The following is a 17,272-nucleotide window of genomic DNA, read 5'->3' on the forward strand; positions in this document are numbered from 1 at the left end:
CTACTTTTAGAAATAAATGGGGTCGAAATTTTAGAAATTTACTGGAAATTTCGGTTCCTTGGACATTTCTGTCCTTTGGAAAGACATACTTAACTTTTTAGTTTCAAAAGATAACCGCAAGCGGATTTTTGTAAAAGCATCTGGAATATCTTCTCTACATAAGTGTGCTTTGAATTTATGTAACAATTCTTTGGACATTATTCATTTTGTCACATTTTCATGATTTTAGTCAAAGAATGGCTTTTTTTGCTGTATATTTATCGAATTTAAAAAAATTTCATCGGTTTTTTTTTTCATAAGAATTGGCACAAATAATCTTCATGCATAATTTAGCCAAATGTCATTTTCAAAAAGAAGGGTCCATGAACATGTTTTCAAGTTAAATCGGTTTAATTGATAAAAATCTGTCTAAAATGCATCTTTTCCCGATATGTCACAGTTTGACGTCGTGAAAAATAACATTTTACGTTAGCAACGTCATTACCTCCCCTGTAAATTCGTTATCTACGTTCATATCCGTACTACTTTATTTCGATATTGATACAAAGTCGCTTTTCTAAAACCATGATATCATAATCTATATAGTCTATGTTTGTTTGTTTGTTTGTTTTCGTTTTATATATATATATATTTACTTTTAATTATTTTTCTACTTTATTTTCCATTATGGCATCTATGATTCAAGGGAAATATTTACATGTCAAACAGAGAGATTGTTAAGAAAAAATACAAAACTTCCACAGGCTATATAAACACCTTACTTTCACCCTTTAACACGATATAAACATAAATATAAATAAAAATAGATAGCGAGCAAGTGCAATTGGATTTTTCTAGGTCTGTTTGATTGCATGTTATATATTAAAAGAATATGTTAATCATCTTTTTTAAATGCATAAAATGATTTTTTTGTGGATCGAATAAGCCATCGAAAAGGTTAAACCTTTTTTCTCTTTCAATCTTGAAATCATTTTCCTTTCAATAGTTGAACACACCTAGTACATGCGTAACCCATCTCTAGCTAAGGGGTTTAATTGAAGGTCACATGAATATGGATTTACACGAGGTTGCATTATTGACTTGGAAATCAATACATCAGCGATGTTTTTAGCTTATTTTTCGACAAATTGGGGTCAAACTGACTGCTTTTATCGAAATATTGTTTCAAAATTCCGGTTTTCAAATTAAGACTTGAAACAAAATCGTATTTTGAATTTCTGTCTAAATCGTAGTTACTGTCCAATTATTGAAATTTTTATGATATGTTTTACAAAATCTATATGGATATTACGATTCCCTTCAATAAAGTTTGTTTGGCTTTTTAATATATTACTTTTACATCGATATCATTATCATATATTTATACTGGTATTTGAATCTATATGTTTTCTTTCGTAATCAAAATACTAGCCAAACTATCAAAAAGAGATTTTTATCGTCCACATTTACGTCGTTTTTTGGCAGTTAATAATTCCTCGGTCTTCTGTTAATTATTTGAACCAGGTTACTGACATATTGTGTCCAAATCTTGATGCAGTAGAACGAAAGCTCGACATATTGTGTCCAAATCTTGATGCAGTAGAACGAAAGCTCATGATAAAACCAGAAACCAGAGACATATATTATATTATATGTCTCTGATAAAACCAAGTGTTCCTTAATTAATACATGAATGGTATTAACATTTCGATATTGATACAAAGTCGCTTTTCTAAAACCATGATATCATAATCTATATAGTCTATGTTTGTTTGTTTGTTTGTTTTCGTTTTATATATATATATATATATATATATTGGGGTGTAAAGGGGGGGGGGGGGGGGTAGGGCATGTAAACAACAAGTATAGCTGCCTTTTCCTTTTTGTAACACAATTCTTAAGATTTTTTAACTGTATTTTGTAAAAAAAAAACAGAAAAGATAAAAATCTCAATGCATGTAAATTTGATAAAAATATTATATAAGCTATTAAAGATCATTAAACAAAATCAATCACATAGCTTCAAAATAAAAAAAAATGTTTAAATTTGATAAAAATTTGCTTTTGAAATAATAAGCAGTTGTTTAGATATTTTCTACTGTCAAAATTGGCTTCCGCTTACCCAAAGCCGGCAAAATAGCATGGGAACCTTCCTACTAACGTAACACTACTATAAGATGACTATATATATATAATTATATGTAGTTTATATTTGGTCTTTTCATTCCACTTTTAATCGGTTTTTAGTAAAATCTTTTATGGTTCCCGGTCTTAACAAAAGACCGCAACCGTTTCATCAACAATCCTCGAGGGTACAGTCGTTTCGTTGGAGAAAAGCAAAAAGAACTTTTAAAAGAAGTAGAAATCTTCTATAGTTTTTGGTATCATCTGTCAAGCTTATTTATATAAATTATGATCACTTCGGTCTTAAATATATTTTTTTCGTATTTGATTGTTTGTAAATCACAAATATTTTAATAATTGAAATTAAACAGTTAAATGCAAAGTTGCAAATAACAATCATAATGATTAAAACAATAATAATAAATTTTGGCAAAGGTTAAATAATTGAAAGTTACTGCGTACTTGTTCATCCCTCCAAAATGAATAGAACCAAGCAATTTAAACTGGTATAATTAAAAAAATTTTTAGAGTTGACAAAGGTAAAGAAATAGAAACACTGAGACTGTGTAGTAATATGTAATATAACCCAAATGTAAATATATACACATGTATATATATTTGTATTTGTCACATGTATCATAATTATTTGGACTAATAAACCAGGTACTTGAGAATTCATTGTTATTTGTAACTTTGCATTTAACTGTTTAATTTCAATTATTAAAATATACTGTTGTCAAATTTGAAATATTATACCAGCGTAGATCAGACAGTGCTGTTTATTGGAAATGTATTTCCACGCTATCGTTGTTGTAACATCTTAACTGTCTTCACCTGTGAAATTTTAGAATTATACCATTTCATATCACACATTACTATTCTTATTTGAAGCATATCTTTGCAGTCTCTGTTGTAAATAGCTACATAATCTAAGTCATTTTTGAAATTTTAGTATTGTACAAGCGTCTCTATGATTTTCGGTTTTGACTGTTTTATTGTATAAATTTCAAGATTGTTATAGTTTAATCAGAATAGATTGATATGATTCATTTTACATCATAATCTGATATGATTCATTTTACATCATAATCATACTGATGAAGGATATCTGTTATCCGAAAATATTTATAGATAATTACATTTAATGTTTCCTTTTTATACGCCCGTATACGGGACGTATTATGGTATACCGTTGACTGTCTGTCCGTCCGTCTGTCCATCTGTCCATCCGTTTGTCCATCTGTCCGTCCGTCCGTCATCAACATGTCGGACATTAACTCAAAAAAGCTTTAACCAATATGCATGAAACTTTGGTGAATTGTTTATATCTATTGACGTGAGCTCCCTTTCGTTTTCTATAAATTTCAGATATACTGTTTCCGAGTTTTTGGGTTTTATTCAATAAAAAAAGGGGGGATTTTCCAGTTTTCCAACAATAACTCAAGAATGCTTTCACCAACTTGCAAGGAATTTTGGTGAATTATTTATATCTATTGACATGAGCTTCTTTTCGATTTTTATAAATTTTAGATTTTACGTTTCCAAGTTACAGGGTTTTATTCATAAAAAAAGGGGGATTTTCCAGTTTTGGGACAATAACTAAAAAATGCTTTCAGCAGTTCTCGTGAAACTTTGGTGAATTGTTAATATCTGTTGATGTAACCTCCCTTTAGAATTTTATAAATTTTAGATTTTACATTTCCGAGTTATGGGGTTTTATTCATTAAAAAAGGGGGGATTTTCCAGTTTTTGGACAATAACTCAAAAATGCTTTCAGCAGTTCTCATGAAACTTTGGTGAATTATTTACAGCTATTGATGTAATCTCCCTTTATAATTTTATAAATTTTAGATTTTACATTTCCGAGTTAATGGGTTTTATTTATTAAAAAAGGGGAGATTTTCCAGTTTCCCGACAATAACTCAAGAATGCTTTCACCAACTTGCAAGGAATTTTGGTGAATTATTTATATCTATTGACATGAGCTCCCTTTCGATTTTTATAAATTTTAGATTTTACGTTTCCAAGTTACAGGGTTTTATTCATAAAAAAAGGGGGATTTTCCAGTTTTGGGACAATAACTAAAAAATGCTTTCAGCAGTTCTCACGAAACTTTGGTGAATTGTTAATATCTGTTGATGTAACCTCCCTTTAGAATTTTATAAATTTTAGATTTTACATTTCCGAGTTATGGGGTTTTATTCATTTAAAAAGGGGGGATTTTCCAGTTTTTGGACAATAACTCAGAAATGCTTTCAGCAGTTCTCATGAAACTTTGGTGAATTATTTATAGCTATTAATGTAATCTCCCTATCGATTTTCATAAATTTCAAATATGACATTGAGAAGAAATTGAACTTTATTTGTTTATAGTCCTGACAACAGATTTATCAAGTATTGCACAACAGCAAGAAATTTTTAATTGAATATAAATTCAATTCATATAACCAATTTCAAGTTCTTTGGCTACATTTGTTCAGAAACCTATAATATGTCAAATATTTAATTACAATCCAAATTGAGACCTGGATCAAGCTTGAATATTGTGTCCATTTTTGCCCCAACTGTTCAGGGTTGGACCTCTTCTGGCATATCCAGCTGCGCTCAGCGAAGCAGTTTATTTTGTTATACATGTATTGGTGTTATTTTGTACACTTTTTAGGCGTTTATATATATATATATATATATATATATATATATAGAGAGAAGTCTATATAAAGGACCAACCAGCAAATTTATTATATACTGGATCATCTAGAATAGACGATACTGCGCAGATAAGGAAAAAATATATTAGTATAAAGATTTGCACAACGCAGTCTTCACGATGAACTTTAAAATCTACAGGCCCGGAGCTCAATTTTTGGAAAATTTTGTAAGATTCTGTTGGCCTGTAAATATGATTTTTACAGGCCCGAGAGCAATTTTACAAGCCTGGGCTGCTGGGCCTGTGGTTCAGCGTGAAGACTGCAACAGTACTAATATAAGATGGTAATATACAAGGATGATGTTATAAAAACGTGTTGACAAATAATTTGGCTAAACAAATAGCCTTCTTCAGTGTCAATAATTTTAACAATACTAATTGTATGTGTAAAATAGCTCAATAATACAGGTAAGTTTTGGTCTATTGATTTAATCCCAAATCTTGAACATCATAATCATGATAATATAAAACAAAACTCAATACTCAATAGACGTGACTGTGAATATATACATCCAAAAATGAGTGTATAATAAAACTGCTAGTATTTCTTATTGATGCCATTTAGATGATGTACATTTAATTCCTTTATCCAAAAGCTTTCCTGTACCTGTTGCTGGGCATCACTCCAGTGAATGTCATGAATGTTCTGTTCAATCACTCGGTTAAAGTCATTAAGATTATGACCCGACTGTCTAAATTATATAATATACAAGCAAAAATAACTAAGAGTTCCCTGTCCTCAGCTCTAAAGACTGTTTTATAAAGGAACCTGTTTTTTTCACCCGGTTTGTAATCATGGTAATTGAAGGATATAGGACTACTAGTTTTTCAGTGTCAGACAGATTTGGAAATATCGGATTATATCCAATTGCAATGTCATTAAAAAGTTTAATGTGTAAAATTTTATCATTTTGACAGAAGAGGAGAAAGTGGTTTTACAAGCTAGACATGTTCTTTGGTTTCAAGGTATATGCAGATATCTGCCCTTTTCTATAAGTAAATTATGGTCACTGATTCTAATTTTTGTAAATAAACAGCCAGTTTCAAAATTTGGATATCTAAGATAAAATTCTTGGTCTAGTTTGTCTTGAATGCTTTTAGAAAAAGTTTGTTATGTTTGTTTAAACTGGTTAGTTTATTTTCCAGTAATTCTGAATAAATTTTGGTTGAAATATTCTTAATCGAAATCTTTAGTTCTTTCATATTTTTACAGGAAACTATTTTTTTGTATACATTGTATCAATGTTCATTTCTCGTGTAGAATCTTTGATAAATGTGGACCATGTGTAAACTCCTTGTGAGTCAAGGTGTTTACTTAATGCATAACTTTCTTTTATTAATAAGTAATGGGTTTATGTTTTCAGTATTTAGTAGTGGATATAAATAATACAATAGAAATGTCAAACATACATGTATAGGATCATATACATGTAGTTATAAAGCACCACACATACTCTTGATAATAAATAAAAAAAAACCTATTTTTTTTTTAAACTTCTTTATCAATATAATGAAATAATCATGATAATGGAAATAACTTAAATACAAGCATATTAAAAAAACAACATTTCAATGCATATTTTTATACGACCGAAAAAAAAATTTGCGGTCGTCTATTGGTATGACGTCGTCGTTGGAAGACACATTGGTTTTCGCACTCTAACTTTAGTTTAAGTGAATGGATCTCTATGAAATTTTACCATAAGGTTCAATACCACAAAAGGAAGGTGGGGATTGATTTTGGGGGTTATGGTACAAACAGTTAAGGAATAAGGGGCCAAAAAGGGGCCAAAAATTAGCATTTTTGTAACTTCCAGACATAACTTGTGTGTTAGTGTATGGATCTCTCTGACATTGTACCACAAGGTTCCATATCACAAAGGGAATGCTGGGATTGATTTTGGGGGTAATTACCTCCAAATGTTAGGAATAAGGGGCCAAAAAGGGGCAAAAAACAAGCATTGTTCTAGTTTCATGACAATAACTTGTGTGTAAGTGTATGGATCTTTATGAAATTGTACTACAAGGTTCCATATCACAAAGGGAAGGCTGGGATTGAGTTTGGGGGTGATGAATCATAAGGGGGTTCAAAAAATTTGGGGGGGGGGTCTTTTTTTTCTTTAAAATTTTCCATTTTAAATTGGTTATTTCTGATTTATATATAAAAGCAAATAATAATGATATGGTTTGAACAGGTAAATTAAAATTTTTTAAGTCCTTAGACAACATTCATTCTGTGTCAGAAACCTATGCTGTGTCAAATATTTAATTACAATCCAAATTCAGTGCTGTATCAAGCTTGAATGTTGTGTCCATACTTGCCCCAACTGTTCAGGGTTCAACCTCTGCGGTCGTATCAAGCTGCGCCCCAGCGGAGCATTTTATTATATTTATTGATTTGAAATAAGTACCCTGGTAATTGTTAGATTTATTGATACTAAAACTTTTTTCTTGACTGAATTAGTCTGCATTTGCCAAATAAATCTTCTGGTCGCTTCTTGTCACTACATTAGTCTTCTTGTCGCTACATTAGTCTTTTTGTCACTACATTAGTCTTCTTGTTGCTACATTAACATGATTAGTCTTCTTGTCACTACATTGTCTTCTTGTCACTACATTAGTCTTTTTGTTGCTACATTAGTCTTCTTGTCACTACATTGTCTTCTTGTCACTACATTAGTCTTCTTGACACTACATTAGTCTTCTTGTCACTACATTAGTCTTCTTGACACTACATTAGTCTTCTTGTCACTACATTGTCTTCTTGTCACTACATTAATCTTCTTGACACTTCATTTAATCTTCTTGACACGACATTAGTCTTCTTGTCACTACATTGTCTTCTTGTCACTACATTGTCTTCTTGACAATACATTAGTCTTCTTGTCACTACATTAGTCTTCTTGACACTACATAAGTCTTCTTGTCACTACATTGTCTTCTTGACACTACATTAGTCTTCTTGTCACTACATTGTCTTCGTGTCACTACATTAGTCTTTTTGTTGCTACATTAGTTTTCTTGTCACTACATTAGTCTTCTTGTCACTACATTAGTCTTCTTGACACTACATTAGTCTTCTTGTCACTACATTGTCCTTTTGACACTACATTAGTCTTCTTGTCACTACATTGTCTTCTTGACACTACATAAGTCTTCTTGTTACTACATTAGTCTTCTTGACACTACATTAGTCTTCTTGTCACTACATTGTCTTCTTGTCACTACATTAGTCTTTTTGTTGATACATTAGTCCTCTTGTCACTACATTGTCTTCTTGTCACTACATTAGTCTTCATGACACTCCATTAGACTTCTTGTTACTGCATTAGACTTCTTGACACTATATTAGTCTTCTTGTCACTACATTTTCTTCTTGACACTACATTAGTCTTCTTTGTCACTACATTAGTCTTTTTGTTGCTACATTAGTCTTCTTGTCACTACATTGTCTTCTTGTCACTACATTAGTCTTTTTGTTGCTACATTAGTCTTCTTGTCACTACATTGTCTTCTTGTCACTACATAAGTCTTCTTGACACTACATTAGACTTCTTGTTACTGCATTAGTCTTCTTGACACTACATTAGTCTTCTTGTCACTACATTTTCTTCTTGACACTACATTAGTCTTCTTGTCACTACATTGTCTTCTTGTCACTACATTAGGGTTTTTGTTGCTACATTAGTCTTCTTGTCACTGCATTAGTCTTCTTGACACTACATTAGTCTTCTTGTCACAGCATTGTCTTCTTGTCACTACATTAGTCTTCTTGACACTACATTAGTCTTCTTGACGCTACATTAATCTTCTTGTCACTACATTGTCTTCTTGTCACTACATTGTCTTCTTGACACTACATTAGTCTTCTTGTCACTACATTAGTCTTCTTGACACTACATTAGTCTTCTTGTCACTTCATTGTCTTCTTGACACTACATTAGTCTTCTTGTCACTACATTGTCTTCTTGTCACTACATTAGTCTTTTTGTTGCTACATTAGTCTTCTTGTCACTACATTGTCTTCTTGTCACTACATTAGTCTTTTTGTTGCTACATTAGTCTTCTTGTCACTACATTGTCTTCTTGTCACTACATTAGTCTTCTTGACACTACATTAGTCTTCTTGTTACTACATTAGTCTTCTTGACACTATATAAGCCTTCTTGTCACTACCTTTTCTTCTTGGCACTACATTAGTCTTCTTGACACTACATTAGTCTTCTTGTCACTACATTGTCTTCTTGACACTACATTAGTCTTCTTGTCACTACATTGTCTTCTTGTCACTATATTAGTCTTTTTGTTGCTACATTAGTCTTCTTGTCACTACATTAGTCTTCTTGACACTACATTAGTCTTCTTGACACTACATTAGTCTTCTTGTCACTACATTGTCTTCTTATCACTACATAAGTCTCCTCGACACTACATTAGTTTTCTTGACACTACATTAGTCTTCTTGTCACAACATTAGCTTCTTGTCACTACATAAGTCTTCTTGTCACTACATTAATCTTCTTGTCACTACATTAATCTTCTTGCAGCTACATTAGTCTTCTTGCTGCTGCATTTGTGTTCTTGTCTCGTCTGGTGACTAATTAATAATACCCAGTATTTTAAATCAGCATGTTTGCATTTTTAGCTCACCTGGCCTGAAAGTGAGCTTATCTCATCACTTTGGCGTCCGTTGTCGTTGTCATCCATTAACTTTTACAAAAATTTTCTCCTCTGAAACTACTGGGCCAAATTAAACCAAACTTGGCCACAATCATTATTAGGGTATTTAGTTTTAAAAAATGTGTCAAACGACCTGGCCTGCCAACCAAAATGGCCACCATAGCTGAAAATAGAACATAGGGGTAAAATGCAGTTTTTGGCTTATATCTCTGAAACTAAAGCATTTAGAGTAAATCTGACATAGGGTAAAAATGTTTATCAAGATTAGATCTATCTGCTCAGAAATTTTCAAACAAACCAGACAACCGGTTGTTGGGTTGCTGCCCCTGAATTAGTAATTTTAAGGAAATTTTGCAGTTTTAGGTTATTATCTTGAATATTATTATAGATAGAGATGAACTGTAAACAGCAATAATGTTCAGCAAAGTTAGATCTACAATTAAGTCAACATGACCAAATTTGTAAATTGACCCCTTTAGGAGTTATTGCCCTTTATAATCAATTTTTAACAATTTTTCTTAAATTTTTGTAATCTTTTACAAAAATCTTCTCCTCTGAAACTACATAGACAAATTCAATTTTTTTATATGATAAATGGGTTGAAAGCAGTTAAAATAAAATGAAAGATTAGATTTTGATCCACACAGATTCCTTTAAAAAAAGTATTATTGTTGCATTGTTTCATGCATCAATTGTAAACAAAAATATCAGGTGAGCGACACAGGCTCCTTGGAGCCTCTAGTTGATTTTGTAAGCACTGATCATAAATTCTTTGTTTTATTTGACTATGCTGTTAACTCCTAACGTTGCCTTGATGTGTAAAAATAGTGGGTGATGCTAATGATTATATTTGTAGACTCTGCTTTTATATAAATTGAAAACATTACATAATCAGTTGATTCTTCTTGCAGCCAATAAAAAAAAAATATATTAAATTGAGAATGGAAACGGGGAATGTGTCAAAGAGAGCAAAAAACAGCCGAAGGCCACCAATTGGTCTTTAACACAGTTAGAAAATCATGCACTCTGAGGCAGGCTTCAGCTGGTCCCTAAAAAAAAATGTATACTAGTTCAGCAAAAATGGACATCACACTAATGACTAGAACAATCGTATTGTACTGTAAATATACTGTAATAGTCACTGCTATAAATAAATAAATTAAAAATCTATGTGAAAAAGAATATTCTTTCTGTAAAATACAAATGTATCATGGTTGAAAAACAGACTATTTTTTTTGTGACAGAGACTGAAAGTTAACTGATGCACACAAGAAATTGACTAGATGGATGGAGACAGAAAGGATTCAGAGGACCAAAATAAGAATAAAGAGTTGAAGAACAGTGAAGAGGTAAAAGAACAAATTGAAACAGAAAAAAGTGAGGAAGCAGGAAGACCATTGGCTGAACTGTTCTCCAAGGTCAGCTCTTTCTGAATCTGTTTCAAACAGCAAGGGAATTATAAAGTCATATTTGAGTTCTATACAAGGGTCCGGAAACGGTCATATATGCCAGTCATGTCCTATATATAGTTGCAGAAAAAAAATTATTTTTCGTGATGTTTGTTTAAAAATATATGATATATATTGTATATATGAACTCTGACTATTAATTTCATCAATTTTGACCTCTAAGCAACTTTGGATGTTGATAGGTAAAAAGATAAATCCATTTTCGAGTAATTACATCATACATGTAATCTACAATCAAAAGGCTGATTCAGAATTTCAGTGGTCTGTTGAAAAAAACTATAAAACATTTTTTTCTAATTCTACCTGATTTATACTTTTCCTGTTGATTATTTTTTTTTATAGAAAACAAAATCTCTCCATTCTCATTTGTTAAATTTTAAATATTAAAAAAGCTTGTCAATCCTCACATTTTGAATTTGAAAATTTAACTGTCATTGACCAGTGTAGAAATATTGTATCATACTGAATAATATGATATAATTTGGAAAATGCCAATTTGTGAAGGTCTTCTTATATAATGTGTGTACATGTATTATACAATAAAAAAAACAGCTCAGGAAAAGCACTTATCTTATAAATTTATATATAAGATAATAAAACCAGTACATTTTACAAACAAAAATATAATAAAAAGTTTTGTACCTTAACAAAGAATGCTTAGAATTATGGTTGTTGAAACTCAACTTGAAAGCAAGCTCTAATGTTTTTAACCAGCTGATATGAAATCTTGCTATTCCACACTCCAATAGTAGTTGCTGTACTTCAAAACAGATTTCATACAGCAAAATTATAAATAGCTGGGTCTGTCTTTAAAAAAATGTTATCTTTGTATTTGTAAGTAATTATTATTATACAGTGTATATATCTGTTTTAAAACAGGGTCAGAGTAATATTGATAAAGCCAAAAAAGCCAGAGAGGAAAACAGAACAGCAGAAGCATTAGAGCTATATAAAAAGGAGATACAACATTTGATTCAGGAAATCAAAGGTAACATAATGTACTATGTACAGTTTCATAAGTAATTAAACAGTGCTAAACTGTTGGAAATTCCTGCAGGAATTATTCCATTGTATTTAGTACTCACCTTACCAGGATTTCTGTCCCTTTGTTTTAGCAACTTAATGTTATTGGAGTGTGATTGCATCTTAATTGAACATTAGACATTCATGACTTTGATGCAAAATACAAATAAAGTACACCTTTTTGTAACTGAATTTCCAGTAAGAAATTTTCACAATTTACTGGTAATATTTTGGAACAAAGGATATGTTCTATAAACCTTAAAAAGTGAATAGAAAACCTTATTTACTAAATAGTTAATTTTGGGTAAATACTGGAATCAAATGACCACAGACAAAGCCATACTTGCATATATATGCACCAGAATTGATTCCAGGATCATAGCAAGGGGGTTTACCCTGCATACTTTCATAAGCAGATCCTCCCTCAACAGTTAAAACAAGGGGTCTATCACTAACTGTTTCTCAAGTTAAAGTCATTTGAAAATTAAAAAAAAATTAAATCCCATCGTGTTCTATACATATATATGCTGGACTGACTTGTTTTGTTTTGGATTATTGGTCCAAGCAGTAAAGCATTTTGCATAGTTTTTACATTGTATGTGTGGACATATGTTTCTTTATACATACAAGTGTTATACTTTTTTTTGGCAAGATGAATCCATGGTAGCAGAGGTAAAGAATAAATTAAAACGACAGTGTTCCATTTATTTATCTGAGGCTGAGACCTTGCAGAAAGAACTGAAAGAGAAAGATGGAGGTGGAGAAAATGATGAGAATGATGAAGATGTAGCTTGTGAAGAATCGGAGGACCATCGAGTAGAAAGATTAGTCAATGGTACTTGTCCTGTTTAGAGCTTTATAATTTACATTTTTATTTTGTTCTTTAAACTGGATTTTTTAATGCTCTCTATAAATTATCACTACCACTAGCCATCACTTGTTGCTCTTCAGTGTATCTTTGGCATCCTTTATTTCAAGTTTAGAGGGAGGTTTATGACGAACAATATTGATAGCATTTTACAAAAACCCATTTGCTCGGTCAAGGTTTTATACTATGTTGAATTAACACAAACATTTTAAAATTCTTTTAAATAAAATACAAATTGATACACATGAAAAAGCTATTTGTTCATATTAATGTCTATCAGGAAAGTCGCTGTCACAAACTGAGAATAGTTTGTATAAAACACTAGTATTTGAAGGTACTTAAACAGATTAATTTTAGTGGTATCAAAATGTTGTTATATGATTTTCACAGCATACCTGCAAATCAATCTACTTATTTTATAAGGGGCCTCAATGGCCGAGATATCTTAGTAGTTCATCTACAGTATCTAGCCTATCATAACTGAGGTTGTGAATTGGAACCCCTTATGTTGCAGGTTTGTTTGACTCTAATCTTAATTCACTTAAGATTGTCAGTTGTCCTGCCATAGGTCATTGGTTCTCCCTGGGCACACTAACTTCCTCCACCAATAAAACTGGCCGCCATGACATTACAAATAGTGCTGAAAGTGGTGTTAAACACCTTCAATCAATCGATTAATAATTTTTTTAAGATAAGGGCATTTATTATATTTGAGTTTTTGTGGCTATTCTGTGTATCACCAAAAAGCAAAAAAAGTACACAGTTCAAACACATTTGGAAAATTGTCTTCTGTAATCCTTTTATTAGCACTTAAGGATGTAGTTTGGTCAGGTTAGGAATTTTTGTCAGATGTTCGGACACCTTGGGTTTTTTCCTACGATACAGGGTAAAATATTTTGCCCCATAACACACATTTTTATACGACCGCAAAAATTTGCGTTTGTATATTGCTATCACGTCGTCGTCGTCATCCGAAGACATTTGGTTTCTGGACAATAACTTTAGTATATATTAAAGTGAATGGAATTCTATGAAATTCAAACACAAGGTTTAATACCACAAAAGGAAGGTTGGGATTGATTTTGGGGGTTATGGTACCAACAGTTTAGGAATTAGGGACCAAAAAGGGGCCAGAAACACACATTTTTGTAGTTTCCGGACAATAACTTGTGTGTAAGTTTATGGATCTCTCTGAAATTGTACCACAAGGTTCCATATCACAAAGGAAAGGCTGGGATTGAGTTTGGGGGTAATTGCCCCAAACGTTCAGGAATTAGGGGCAAAAAGGGGCCAAAAACAAGCATTTTTCTAGTTTCCAGACAATAACTTGTGTTAAAGTGTATGGATGTCTCTGAAATTGTACTACAAGGTTCCATACCACAAAGGGAAGGCTGGGATTGAGTTTGGGGGTAATTGCCCCAAATGTATAGAAATTAGGGGCAAAAAAAGGGGCCAAAAACAAGCATTTTTCTTGTTTTCAGATAATAACTTGTGATAAAGTTTATGAAACTCTCTGAAATTGTACATTTTTCCTGAAAAGAAAATAATCTTCAAAAAAAATTGGGGGGGGGGGGGGGAGGGGATTCAATAAGTTTGGGGTGGGGGATTTTTTTTTAAATATTTTTTGGGGGCTCATATTTTTTTTCTTCAAAATTTTTTAAATTTTAAATTTTTTTTTGGGGGGGGGGGGGGGGATTTTTTTTTCAATTTTTTTTTGGGGTGGAGGTTCATACTTTTTTCTTCAAGATTTTTCAAAATTTCAATTTTTTGTAAAAAAAAATTTTTAGGGGGGAAAAATTTTTCTGGGGGATTATTTTTTTTCATCATTTTTTGTTTTTTTTCCCAAAAATTTTCCATTTTTACATAGATTATTTCTGATTGATATATAAAAGCAACAAATACTGATATGGCAGGAGATACACGCCAAACAGGATGTGTAAATAGAGAATATCATATGGCTTTTTCAATATCACATCCGTATCAACCCGAGACACCAATATAATCCCAAGAGCTCTGCTCGAGGGATTATATTGGTTGAGGGTTGATACGGTGAGTGATATTGAAAAAGCCATATCATATACACTTTATTATATACATATACCTCACGTAGATGATTTTTATGTGACATGATGTCATACAGATAAGGAGGTTTGAAATGACGTCACACAGATTATTAGTTTGACATGACGTCATACAGATTAGGGGTTTGATAAAGCCTTTGCAACAGTGACTGCAATCGATGACGTGACGTCATACAGATTAAAGGTGTGATAAAGCCTTTACAACCGTGCTGATATCGATATCATCACGGGTGGCTGATACAGAACGCTTGCCAATGATTGTATTACATATACAATTTATCTGTATTTACTACTAAGTATATAAGAAATTATTTTATCGCACCACGGGTAAATTATGACGTTGTGATTGGTTTAAAGCCGTCACGTGGTGACCCCCTATGGATCCGTAGGGGGTTAGTAAATTTCATAGGGGGTTCATGACGTCACGTCTACTGTTAATGGTGACGTCATCTATTGATTTTCGTTGTTTTTCATTGTTTCTTTTTCTACAAAACGCTGCATGAAAAGTCCCGTGTGCGATAAATTTGTTATACGGTTCACTACAGACCCCCTACAAACCATAGAGGGTGAGTAAAATACATAGGAGATTTGGCCTTCTGCCTCATCCCCTATGGATTTTACTAACCCTCTATGGATCCGTAGGGGGTCAGTAGCGAACCATATAACTTATAATATATAACAGATTAACTAAATATTGTGCAACAGCACAGTATTGCGCAATAGCAAGAAATCTTCAATTGAAAATAAATACAAATCTTTAAACCAATTTCAATGGGATTAATTTAAAGTCTTTAATTTTAGGGGTTCTAACCTTGTATTACTATTTTGGATATTGGGCCCCATTTTTAAATTGGTCTACATTGAGGTCCAAAGGGTCCAAAATTAAACTTTGTTTGATTTCATCAAAAACTGAATTATTGCGGCTCTATGATATGCTGAATCTTATTGTGCATTTAGATTTTTTATTTTGGGCCCTGTTTTCAAATTAGTTCATATTAAGGTTTGAAGGTTACAAAATTAAACTTTTTTGTTTGATTTCAACTAAAATTGAATTTTTGGTGTTTTTTTATATGCTGAATCTAACCATGTTGTTAGATTTTGGATATCAGACCATACAAGGTAAATTAAATGTCCCATTTCAAATTTTTAAGATCTTTGACCACATTTATTTTGTGTCTGAATCCTATATTATGTAAAAAATCTATATTATGTCAAAAATTTTATCACAATCCAAATTCTGACAGTATCAAGCTTGAATATTGTGTCCAAACTTGCCCCAACTGTTCAGGGTTCGACCTCTGTGGTCGTATCAGGCTGCACTTGGCGAAGCATTTTATTCTTTTCATATCAGACTTTAATAACTCATAAAGGTTATTTACCAAAATTTAAGCAGATTCTAGATTTCTTTTCTCACGATTTGAGACCCAAATAATGCCAATGCAAATATAAGGTAAAAGTCTGAGTCAGTCTTTTCCCGCCATTTTTAAAAATTAAAAATCTTGAAAAGGAGTTCCATAACCTATCAATATTTTTAGCTTTTTTTGTTCCTTAACTAATGCTCTTCTTACTTATAGTATCAATTTTAAATTCCAGATTTTTTAATTTCACCTGACTACATCCTTAATTGTCTTTGGTTGTTGACAATTTTTTTTTACTAGACAAATCACACTTAAACTGTATGTAATAATGTAGGAATTTTATTAAGGTTTATTTAAAGGTTTAATTTTTTAGAAATGAGTATGTTTCTTAGGACATACTGTTGATTCGTTTGTTGTTGTGGATACCAATTTAAGTGGAATGAGGAAAAATTGTATTTTTGTGGATATTTGATTTCATGGTTTTGCCAAAGTCTGAATACAAGCCTATAGAAAAATGGTACACTGTACTATGTTGAACATTCAAATTCATGGTTGTCCTATTCCCTCAAAATGAACAAAAATTGGTATCCATCGAATAATAATGAATCTGTATATCTTTGTAACATCTGTCCCACATGAGTCTTTCTTCAAAGGTTGTCTTAGCTTTCATTTAAATATTACTAAAAGGAAATGCACATTGTATTTCAGATATGAGTGAGTCTGAGACCCCTGATATAACTTTGGAAGATGTATGTGGTTGTCAGGATGTTAAAGATCAGCTTAAAGAAAGTATAATTATGCCAATCAAGTTCCCTCAGCTTTCAAGGTTTGAATAGAAACTAAAATTTATTCTTGGATTATCTACAATGTATTTAAATATAAATTTTGTTTGAAAATGATATGGCATTCAATCACAAATATATATACTAAAATCATGCAGCATTAATCAGAAATATAGAATAATTTCTCCAATAATTCATAAA

General features: G+C 31.7%; 1 protein-coding gene across 1 annotated transcript; it reads left to right on the forward strand.

Moving 5' to 3' along the window:
- The first annotated feature begins 2,282 nt into the window (after positions 1-2,282).
- On the forward strand, positions 2,283-17,125 carry LOC127701881 (vacuolar protein sorting-associated protein 4B-like). The gene is made up of 5 exons (XM_052205853.1): positions 2,283-2,337; positions 10,735-10,839; positions 11,839-11,947; positions 12,635-12,817; positions 16,998-17,125. The coding sequence occupies exons 2-5, from the start codon at positions 10,774-10,776 to the stop codon at positions 17,123-17,125; spliced, it is 486 nt and encodes a 161-aa protein (XP_052061813.1). The 5' UTR covers positions 2,283-2,337; positions 10,735-10,773.
- Positions 17,126-17,272: the final 147 nt, after the last annotated feature.

This window comes from Mytilus californianus, unplaced genomic scaffold, assembly GCF_021869535.1.
Source record: "Mytilus californianus isolate M0D057914Y unplaced genomic scaffold, xbMytCali1.0.p SCAF_5, whole genome shotgun sequence".
NCBI lineage: Eukaryota > Metazoa > Mollusca > Bivalvia > Mytilida > Mytilidae > Mytilus > Mytilus californianus.

Coding starts and splice junctions, on each gene's coding strand:
- LOC127701881 (XM_052205853.1), top strand. CDS start 10,774: ATGGATGGAGACAGAAAGGATTCAGAGGACCAAAATAAGAATAAAGAG. Junction 10,840..11,838: donor AGTTGAAGAACAGTGAAGAG/GTAAAAGAACAA, acceptor GTTTTAAAACAG/GGTCAGAGTAATATTGATAA. Junction 12,818..16,997: donor AGTAGAAAGATTAGTCAATG/GTACTTGTCCTG, acceptor ATTGTATTTCAG/ATATGAGTGAGTCTGAGACC.